This window comes from Rhipicephalus sanguineus, chromosome 4 (assembly GCF_013339695.2).
Source record: "Rhipicephalus sanguineus isolate Rsan-2018 chromosome 4, BIME_Rsan_1.4, whole genome shotgun sequence".
Taxonomy (NCBI): Eukaryota; Metazoa; Arthropoda; class Arachnida; order Ixodida; family Ixodidae; genus Rhipicephalus; species Rhipicephalus sanguineus.
This window is the reverse complement of record NC_051179.1, coordinates 94,787,379-94,799,036: the sequence shown is the minus strand read 5'-3', so window position 1 is coordinate 94,799,036 and position 11,658 is coordinate 94,787,379. Positions and strand designations below refer to the sequence as shown.

Below are 11,658 nucleotides of genomic sequence, written 5' to 3'. Positions count from 1 at the left end.
CATACTGAACTAACTTCTGCTCTGACGACTTTGATGTGTGACTGATTACATTTACCACTTTGAGCTTTGACCTCATTTATGCAACAAGAACTGGCATTTCAAGTGTATAACTCACTTAGCCGGTTTTTTTTAATTTTCAATGCTGGCTATTTTAGTGAAATATGAAAATAACATATTGTTTTGATATTGTGCCGATTATAAACTGCTGCTTTGCCAATAGTTACATGTGATTACGACTACTTTATATATTGGTGCTCAGCTTTATCGCTTTTATATTATTTCTGCCACAAATAAGTACTGGTATTTTAAATGTATGTAGCTCATCTTACTCAATGACCATGCATCTGCTTGATTGTTTCTGGCAATTTGCAGTGATTTTTGTATGTGCAATATGATTAATAATGAATAGTAATAGTTACTAAATGCTTAAATGATGCTTTAAACTCCAGAAGTTGTTTGGAATATTTTGGCATCTGCTCCGAAAACACCAATAGCAGCTCCAAGCTAACATTTTTTCTGCTCCAGAATCTGCTCCAAAAAGCAAAGTGTCACTTCCATCACTGCATTTGGCAAGTTCACCCGTTTTACATGACTTCGTCAAGAGAGCGAGTTCTTAATGTCATTTTTTTATTTAGACTAAACTAGTCCGTTACTTTACTACAATGATAAAACTGATAAAACAGTCTCTCTTATCTTGGTGGAGTGTTAAAGACGATTAAATAGGAACTAGCTTATCCTCACGCTACACGCCACACTGTAAAGTTGTAGACACTCAGAAATAGCCTCCGCGATTGGCCTCATCAGAAAGAGAATTAGAACCTTTGGCAGGACAACTGGCTTCTTATTTTATGTAGATTTTATGTATTCATTTTATGCATGAATAAAGATTAGTCGGGAGTCCGGCGCTTGTCTTCGTGTCTTCATCGTCAGTGTTTAGTGTCTTTTTATTGCGCCGTTTCATAATCATGAAGTTCTTTGTAGTAAGATTACATTGGGGTAGAACTGAGAAGCCAAAACCTTTATCATCATCCGAAGCAGCAATAGTGATCGGCATTTCCACTGTAGCGCTCGCGTATGCCTTCCGGTGACGAAAGAACTACAGATGCCACTGTCTCTTCCAAAATACTGGCTGTTGCCTTGACTTGACGGTGAATAGTCTTTGTTTTCGGAATTGGATGCAGTTTGGTGGCCTTCAGGGAAGAACATCTTCCTTTCTGTAGACGCATGTCTATGTACATGCTCATATATGCTTGCGTTGTTGCGAAATTGCAGCAGGCGTGACTGGATCTTAGTGAAGAGGCGACGCATTCTTACCGTATTCTTGAGGACTAAACGTAATTGCGTTTACACTATACCCCGGCGGACGGGGTAGTAGTGCCTCGGCCGCCGCTGGAATACTACTACTACTACTACTACTACTACTACTACTACTACTACTACTACTACTACTACTACTACTACTACTACTACTACTACTACTACTAATACTACTACTACTACTACTATTACTACTGCTGCTTCAACAACAACAACTACTACTACTACTACTATTACTACTATTATTACTAAAACTTCTGTGATTGCTTGTGACATTTTTGCATGACCACGCAATCGCACTAGAATGCCCATGTTCTCCTTACCGCGGGAATAGCCTCATGCAGTGCAGTCCCCATTAACATACATTCATACATACATATTGTATGAACTTGATCAGACACAGCATACAGACAAAACGCTAACGTGTCAGCACGGCGCAAAAACAACACGATGAGAGCAATAGATATCTTAGCGAGTTATCACCGTAAGTTTATTGAGGCCTCTTGCGATCCGCGTGATCGCTTATGTACATGGGCTCTTCAGGAAGAGCGTGTGCTCATATCACAACCTTCTTCTGTACTCCCTGGCACATGTTGCTGACGTTGCCACGCAGGTAGGCGCGCATCCTGCGCGTCCTCTCATAACCCCGCATGTGTGACGCACTGGGACGCTTGCACTCGGAGCGCCAGTCGTCGCACTCCACGTCGAAGAGTGCGACGGCCAGGTTCAGCCGCCGGTACTCGTACGACAGCGAACACATCTGCGAGGCCCATTATATGCACCGAGAGAAATGTTTATACAACGAAGCGTAGGCAACGCAATCGTGGGGTTGACGTACGGATGTTGTGGTATGGCCATACCACAACATCCGCACGTCAAACAGTAAAGCGGATTCAGGTCCCGGGACCTGAATCTGCTTTACTGTTTTTTTCGCTATGCCACGGCGCATGCGCACGTCCCCTATCGGAAAAGTCGCGAAGCGCCTCTTGATCTCGGAGGCTTTCTGGCGACACCATGCAGTTGTCCCGGCCCCTACCAAAACTCTATACCAAAGCGGCAGAGGGTATACAGAAAGAAATGTAAGAGGTGTACTGTCTTACTTGTTGCGCTTTGTGATCAGTATACCGTATGTGCAACTACTTTTTCTCTGTCTATAGATCATGTCATTTAAAAGTAAATATGCAACACATATCCTTCAATGAATCCTTTCCAATATACTGCTTTTAAAAATCGCATGTTCCGTAACTAACGCAGTGAAAACAAATGAAATTCGGCGTAGAAATTCATTCCATTTCTTATGTTAATCCGCTTCTGTCGAATAGCACTTTGAACATAAAGTTGCGAACGTGGCCTTCGTGACTATTAGCTCTGGAATTGCGCCGTTGCTCGGTGCGCTGCCGGAGCTAATCGCGGAGGCCACGCTGTGAACATGCGAAGTTGCGGACGTGCTCTCGCCTTCCACTGCATCGTGTCAGCGGTGTCGTACGTGGCCATCAGACTGGGAACCTGCCACGAAAACGCCGTGTGCTGCGTCTTGTCGACAGCCTCGTTCGCGAAGAAGTCCGGCTTCTCGCTGCATACCTGGAAAAGGTAACTGCATATCATTTTTCACGCACAAAAGCAGTCGGAATACTACTGCTGTGACACGGAGCCACTTCTACACCGTAAATGGACATTAGGAGCCATTAGTCAGCTATAATCTAGGTGATCGTCAGGGACCGAGCCCAGCACTTACTAATTACTTCACTTGAGTTCGCTTAGGCAGTGGCTATAAGAAAATTGTATTTGATTTTACTTAGGAATGTCCAAGACAACGAGCGTCACTGGGAGAGACGGCCTGTACGAAGTTTGTTTTGCATGCCAAGGTAAAGAGCGTCGTAATAATCAGCATGTCAGCCTCCAGAAAGTGAACAGCAACCTTTCGGGTCGCGAGAAAAAAGAAGCGCCAAGATGGACGACGAATTGAGCAACTTTAATCTGATGGCTGTTTCTAGGACTATACCGTTTTAGGCGCGCACACGATTATATACTGCGCATAATGCACTGTATTTCAGCTACCGCTGGTCCCTGTACTACACTATACTAAACTTTCTTTTTCAACTATATTTTTTTGTGGCATGAGCACCGGGTGACTCTTTCAAGCAGTTCCAGTTGAGCACTTTCGATTTTCGGAATATTCACAAAACGTGTTTTAAAAAAATAAAACTGGTACGAAGTCGATGGCTCTGGTTCCGGCTAAGAGTTGTATTGAATGCGTATGATATCGGATCATGAATTTACTTGATATTGGGGCAATTAACTGTCAGGGTAATTAATGGAGATCACTTGAATGATTTCATTGAGAGCAGACGGTTTTCTTGTGAACAGCTGGGATTGTTGCGGCACCTGGCGGAGCAGATCTCAACTACGTGTTTCTTGCCATGGCCTCCGAGATTGGTCGGCGACGCGCCGCGGGCTAATCTCGGAGGCCATGTTCTTGCTGCGTTAATTCCGAGGTCGGCTTTGGCAGTGCGATGAAACTTAAAAAGTTAACCAATGGCGCACGAACATCGACGTTCGTCGATGTTCGTGCGCCCTTGGTTAACTTTTAGCCATCGGGGCGCAGGAACACCGACGTGCGAGCGCCACTACGAGACAGCTAAGTCAAGGATTTTTTTCTTACACCAATTTTTCATAGAACCTAAAGTTTACTCTTTTGCCCTTCAGGAATTAAAACAAAAGCTTATCTGTAGCACACGTAACGGAAAGCCCAGATCTGTATACACATGGCGTTGCTGTTAACAACTTCTCATTCTCTTTTTGCAACACTGCCATTGGTGTGTTTTATCACGTAGTTGAAGTCTGGATCACGGGAAAGACTTCAGTTGGGGGGATTCTCTTACATTTATATACTGTTTCTTCACGAAATATAATTACACAGTTCTATACAATACAAATCATTGAAACTTATCTTGGCTGCTCTTTGAGATACACGAGATCAGGAACCATGGATAGGCGGCAAAATGTATCACAATACTCTAAAACATCAACTGAATTTTTTTTGGCGGTTACAGCCGCTTAGGTTTCCCAGCAGGATTGCACATCTTCGTCTGCATCAACTGATAATGAACTCGGCACTGTTGCTGCCACGGTGTGTTCGTGCTCTTATTTGCAAGGAGGCGTTTCTTTTTGTTTTTTCAGAACGGAACGCTCATTTTTTCCCCTTTACTAAAGGTAGGTAAAGGAAAGAAGTTTCAATCACCGCCGACGCATCCTATTCGTCGGAGAGTGGTCGGAGCTAAAGGTCGGGCTGCGAGCTCTTTCTGCGCGCCAATGCTCTTCCAACCGTGGCTGACGCCATCGGTCATGTTGGTTATACCAACATGTTAGATCTCCAGGTCGCCGAAAACGACGCCGCATGGCTATACACGAAAGATTACACTTCATTATTAATAATATCTGGGGTTTAACGTTCAAAAACCCCCATATGATTATGAGAGACGCCGTAGTGGAGGTGGTCCTACAGGAACCACGATAGTGCGTTTTCTTCAAATTAGCGCTATAACTTTCTTTAGTTGTTCTGCGTTTTCTAAAGTGATTTATAATAAATGGCTTACACTGACGTCACTGAAAGCGCCGTGTTGGCGCACCAGCATGTGTGGACGCGAAGTTTCCGGTGTCACATTAATGTTATCAAAACATCACATGCAGGTTATTTCATTATTTACGCACGGAGACGTTCCTGCCGCGTCGTTTTCACATAGACGCAACTTGTTTGTCATCAAAGCCGCCATCGTGGGGTCCCAGTTCCTTTAAGAAGCTGCGCCCATGACGTCACGTGCAAGCCATCTATAGAACGAGTGCACGACAGGACGTTGTGTGCTTCTTGCTTCGCACATTCGAGTGAGGAAGAACATGGCGGACGATAGCTGGTGCGAGGAGGAAAAGGAGGCACAGTTGAAGAGGTGGAAGGTGTCGCTTGTAAGTTCTATTCGCCTGCACCATCTGAACCAGTTCACGAGGTGTTGCACCTTGCATGTCATTCGTTCCAGCGGTGCAGCAATGACGTCCCCTGGACCGTGTCTTTCGTTTCCAAGTGTAGGAGGGGTGCATCGCTGGTTCACAATATTCTTGCACCCTCCCTGTTGAAGGTGCCGGCTTGGTGCAGATGTGCGCCTGCGTACTAGCAGAGCAGCAGACGACGCAGCATTTCGACGTAGGCCCACTCGCGCGCGTTTTCTGTTTATAACGCGAAATAAGGTGCGTTTCCGCCTCACAAACCGTTCACATATGCGGTTTGCCGCGCTACAAGGTTACCTGGATGGTGTTTACATGAAGCGGACAAAATTAAGGCTTGCACCTCGCCAGTCGTTTCTTGTGTCGCGCTGTGCCTGCGCCACTGAACTCGAGCTGCACAATTTATGAACTTCTCGTGCAGCGTCGTGAACCGGTTCACATGGGTGCAGACGAATGGGACGAGACGGAAGAAGCGAGACGGCGACACTCACGGCTCCGGAAGGCAACACTGCCACGGCGTCCTTGACGCAATTGACGCCGACGAGGAACTCCTTCTTGGGCTTGTACCAGCGCGTGCACAGCGTGAACGAGACGGCCAGGGACGTCCGCTGCACCCAGGCGAACGTCCTCACGTAGGCCACCGCGTTGGCCTGGCCACAGTATGAAACGAATCAAAGATCGTAGACACTGTCTTGTCATATATCACCGAAGAAATTACTTTCAACGCCTTTACCGGCTTGAGTGAAATTGCTTTTTTCATGTTTCATAAGCCTTCCAGGGCTTAAGACAGTTTCTGGCCTATCAGCCCTGTTTCAGCAATTTAGCATTACATGCCTTCCAAAAAAAAAAAAAAAAAAAACGGCAGGAAGTGGAAGATGGAAGCTCGCGATGAAAAAATCAGTTAACAGGAGGTGTCGCTATAAGTTCTATTCGCCTGCACCACCTGAACCAGCTCGAGGACCCACCCCCTGTTTACGGATTTTTTCATTATATGCCTTCGTACTTTCAAACCTGTGCAAATAGTTCCATGGTCTAATGAAATATCAGCATATCAGGGTCTTGAATTACAGGCAGCGCTCCGTGTTTTCGGAGTTTATTTTTCTTGAAATTCGGAGGGTGTTTTTCGGAGTTTATTTTTTTAGAGGAAATTCGGCGTTTATCGGAGTTTATTTTACGTAAATATACAATTCTCCGAAATTCGGTGTTTAATTTTGCATTATAAGTTGTGGCAATGTGTTCTTATTAAATTCATTTCCAATGAAAATGCGTTGCATTGTTGTTCATAATGCTGTTTCTCCATCCTTTCATTTTTTTTATCACGTCATGTTCATTTACCCTGTTAATAAGGTGCTCTGTTGTAAACTCGCCAGTGTACTTTTTTTTTGGGGGGGGGGGAGGCAGGAGCTGGTCAAGCTGCTTCTCGGCTTTTTCTCCCAGCTTCCCGCATCACCTTGATGAAAAATAAATGACCCATTATTATTATTATTATTATTATTATTATTATTATTATTATTATTATTATTATTATTATTATTATTATTATTATCAATACTCCGAAATCTTAGATGAACTGATATCTGAACACGATAACATGCGAACACAATAAGTGCATTTTAGATATTTGGAAGGTTTGAATGCGCAAACAGATATACAAACACAAATACTTGAAAGGAAAACACTTACGTTTGTTCGTATTACAACCTTAAAGCTTTTTGCAATAGACGCAAGCATATTTTACGAGTTGCTGCCGCTGAAGAAGGTGCGTTACTTTCGATTGATGATACTCAGCTTTGAAAATGCCCTTTGAACGTTGAAAATGCCCTTTTAAAATCGGAGTTTATCGGATAAATTCGAATGGTCAGAAATTTTACCGCCGAGTGTTTATCGTTTTTTTTTTCGGATTTATCCGAAAACCCGGAGCCCTAATTATAGGGGAGTGCCATACCCTGACGACGGCCCCTACAAAAATTTCTCGCTTGATATTGACCTAGTTTAGAGGGCTGGTATATGTGTGGATTTAATGCTGCATTCTTAATCCACAGAAGACGGACCTTCAGCGCAGCAACAAGCTGTTCACGATTGCACGAGGTGTCTCCGTGATCAGTTTCGTCTTACCATTCCCATAATGTGGTCGTTATTTTCCATCTCGTACGGCGCCGGACCATTGGTCTTACAGCTGTCCTGGTCGCGCTCGGTGATGTGAGTCCTGGCTATGAGGGCGCTGATTGAGAAAGACCTGTGACGGAACGCCGATAGAAGGAAAGAACAGAAAGAACGAATTATTTCCGTTTTCTGTGCATCATGACGACCAAGAAAGTTAAAGCAGAGCAAAAGTAAATGCATCAGATAGAAACGATTTCAATGTCATAACATGAGGCGCCGTCTCGCTTGCGATCGTAAAGCCTGAATAAATTATCTTAATTCAGCTTACCTAATGCAGTGATAGGATACAAAAAGCTTTTGCACATGAATTATTGTTAAACAAGAATCGCAACGTTATCTTTTTGAAACGGTGTTGCCATCAACTTTCTTGAATCGATGGGATGTGTTAAGTGCAGGAAAATCCTAAAACAAAGGGATAAATGTTCCTGGAGAATGGGGCAGGTTGAATGAGAAATGCAGTGCCGGATATACACATACACGAACACACCGCGTAGATCCAGTGCCATACTCCAGGCATGCACAGTCCTGTCGCCCTTGCCTCTCCAGCGTTTTGTTTTAAATGCGAATGCATTTCTTAGTCGGGCTATGTAAGGCATCTGGCGTTGTCCGCGGCGCCCTCTCCCATAGCAACAGCTGCGGGCGCGCGCGCTTATCCTCGCCCCTAGCAACCGGAGCATGTGGTGCGAGAGAGTGTAGGAGAGGGTAGGTGCAGTGCTTGGCCGCTCCTTCTCTCGCCGTTCGCTCTCTCTTCTCCCTGATCCCCACTCTCCCGTCCGCTCGCGCCTCACTCTCGACGTTCGCTGGCTGGGCTAGGGTGGCCTAGCTGGGCGCCTCTCAAGAACATCCGGAAATGTGTGCTCGAGACGCCGCTGTGAAACGCCAACGCCGAGCCGAGAACGCTGGCGCCCCACTCTCCCGTCCGCTCGCGCCTCACTCTCGGCCGTTCGCTGGCTGGGCGCCTCTCAAGGCGATGGCAGAAGTCGGTGAAGGCGAATGTCTGACGGCAACGGTACCCTCTCTCGGCGCAAGAAATGCATTCGCATTTCCTCACGATTCCCTTCGGGGAGGTGGGGGCATTTTTTAGTTCGTAACTATACGAAACAAGTATCTCAAAATACTGTTTTGCTCCATAAGTCACCTCGACCACCAACACTGTTGTCCTTCCTTCGCGGCATCGCTAAAAGCCTTGCGCTGCGATTGTTCTTATTATGTTCTCGGCGTACCCGACTGCATGTTTGTACTCGTAACACCCACTGCTGCGATTTCCAGTGCCTGCAAACGTTGTGCAGGAGACATGGACAGTTATAGTTTAGCGGGTTTAGCGGAATAGCGGGCTTAGCGGAATAGCGGGACCGAAATGCGCATGCGCAGTACGTCAAACGACCCGTAGCGTTTACCGTACGCACGCTATTTTTCAGATTTAGCGTTACCATGTTTGCGTGGTTAACGTAGTGTATGTAAAACATGGCCGCGGTTTTGGACGCCCGCTTCGAACTGAATTCAGCGTTGATGTGGGCAAAAATTGGTTTCACCTGGCTGTCACCTATGAGTCACCACCCAGTCACCCCAGTCACCTCCCTGTAGATTTGACCTTTCTGCAGACCTGGTGTGCAGATTTTCTGCAGACCTCGAGCAGACTTTTCTGATAATGTGCGCCCAGAGTGTGTGCGTGTGGATGTATATAATATATATGTATGTATCTATATATTCTGAACCATGACACATTTCATAATAATGATTAAATGAATTTCACCTTTCAGTCACCCACCAGTCATTCCCATATAGACCTAGTTGCAGATTTTCTGCAGACCCCTAGCAGACTTTTCTGATAATGAGCGCCCAGAGTGCGTGCGTGTGGATGTATATTATATGTATGTATCTATACATTCTGGACCGTGACACATTTGATAACAATGATTAAATGAATTTCACCTTTCAGTCACACACTGATAGGGGGTGAAAGAAAGTCTGTCACTTGTCTTCACGTGCTCTGCACCTGGGTTGTTCATGGTCTGTAGAATTTCTGCAGAAAGGCTGCAGCTTTTCTGGAGCACCACGCGACAGCCTGCCAGCTGGTAATTGGAATTCGCTAATTAAAATAGCGTTGCACATTTGGCGGGTGTAGATTAACAAATCTCTGCGTTTTATGGCTACCCAACATCCAGCATAAATTTACATGCATTCTGTGAACGTGTAAATTTAAAATGTTGAAGCGTAGGAATTTTCCCACCGGCACTGAAAGGCAGGTCAAGATACCATGGATATATATACCGGGTGGTCGGAGTTGGGTTGTGAAGCGCGAGTGTGCGGTATTTACTTTGCTGTTGCTTCGTGTACGCTGTGGTCGTGTGTTGGTGGGTGTATGTACGGTATTCTACCCCTGAATGCTGCATGGTACTTGACTCGTGGTGCTAATGGAAAGGGTAGCTCTTTATTTTTTTCATTCGCGACAAAGCTCCGCACACATTCTGCAGAAATGCTGCAGAAATTCTGCAGACGCTCTGCGGACGTTCTGCAGACATTCTGCCGGCATGCTGCATCCAGGCGGCTACAAATGCTCTGCAGACTTTCTGCAGAAAGGGTGTTCCAATTGCCTACTGGCAGGTGACAAGGGGTGACAGAAAGTCTGTCACTTTTCTTTCCGCATTCCGAATCAGGGGTGACTCGTGGTCTGTAGAATTTCTGCAGATAGGGTGTAAGTTTTTTTTTTGTAAGCGCCACTTCTTTCGTAGCAAACGACTGTGTAAAATGGCTTCGCTTGCCTTCAGGTAGCTTCGACGACCGAGTAGCACGGACAACTTAGCGTAGTTTTTGAGATCGCTTCTCATTTCTAACGTCCCTAGGCCTAACCAGAAGATCTGGAATCTGGAACATAAAAATGTTCGCCTTTGTTGCGTGGTTCACATTTATTTACTTTTATTGTTTCCAAGAAAGCAGTAATATTGCTGCGTGCGGGAATACAGGCGAGCATTCTCAGTTTTTTTCTTTTCACTTTTTTTAACGCATCCATCCTCCGCTAGGTGGCGCCACCGTCACAGCTTGTTCGCGTAAACGCTATCCCGCTAAACTAAAACGCTCTGTCTGCAACAAACGTTTGCGGCACGGTAACGCTATTCCCTTAACCTCCGCTATCACGCCAACGCTAAACTATAACTGTCTATTAAGCATACCTTCTTCTACGTTGCACAACAACAGAACAATATCGCAACATCTGGCCGAACATTCGCTCCATCCTTCATAGTAGCGACACGTGAAATGCTCACTACGCTGATGAGGCCACAGATATGAGTTGCCTGAAGACGAGAGCGTTGAAAATTCTGTTGACACCAAATTGGGTAGAGTTTCAAGTGGTCTTCGTAAGGGCAGAAGCACAGCATACCGGACGTTCTTCTTCAGTGCCTTGAAGAGCTTGTCGTTGGTGGGCATCCACAGGTGGACACCCAGAATGACGTAGGCATCGGGCAGCGCTTCCGTCTCGTGTTTGGTCGACACTTCTTGACGGATCGCCTCCTGGATTTTCGCGAACAGCTGAAGAGACGTGGCAGGATGAGAATCCAAAGTAAGGGGGGGGGGGGGATGGAAGCACAATGTGCAGATAGGTTGAACGCACAGGAATAGATGCCTCTGAGAGGCTCACCGACGTTTCAGTCATCATCATCATCGCCAGCCTGACTACGCCCACTGCAGGGCAAACGCCTCTCCTGTTCTTGCTGCGGCCTCCCCGCAAACTTCTCAGTATAATCTGCCTAGCTTTCTGTCTCCCCCTCGCACGCTTGCCTTTTCTTGGAATCCAATCTGTTACTCTTAATGACCAGAGCTCACCTTGTCTTCGCTCTGCATCTGTTTCGACTAAGATGCCCTTAACACCCCTTTGTTCCCTGGCCAACTCTGCTCTTTTCTTGCCCCTTTAGGTTACACCTACATTTTTCTTTCCATGGCTGGCTGCGTCGTCGTCGATTTAAGTTGCACCCTTTCCCTAAGCCCCTAGTTTTCTGCCCCGATGGTAAAGACGTTTCGATAGGGGGACCTGTCTATGTCAAAGGCACCCTGTCATCCTTGGCGTGTTTTGAGCGAGCTAGTTTTTGGCGTCATGAAGGTCAGGGTCACTCACGTCCGCAGGAACAAGAAAAAAAGATTGTTTAGATATCACCGATGACACTTGCCAATGTAAGCGAATAGTCG

The 11,658-nt window shown here is 45.9% G+C and overlaps 1 protein-coding gene across 1 annotated transcript; it reads right to left on the bottom strand.

The window, feature by feature from the left end:
- Nucleotides 1-2,679: 2,679 nt before the first annotated feature.
- On the bottom strand, nt 2,680-11,288 carry LOC119391412 (uncharacterized). Its single transcript, XM_037659095.2, has 4 exons — nt 10,856-11,288; nt 7,429-7,549; nt 5,805-5,963; nt 2,680-2,898 (listed from the first exon to the last, which is right to left on the bottom strand). Exons 1-4 carry the CDS (start codon nt 10,900-10,902, stop codon nt 2,680-2,682), a joined length of 546 nt encoding a protein of 181 aa, XP_037515023.2. The 5' UTR covers nt 10,903-11,288.
- Between the last annotated feature and the right edge of the window lie 370 nt (nt 11,289-11,658).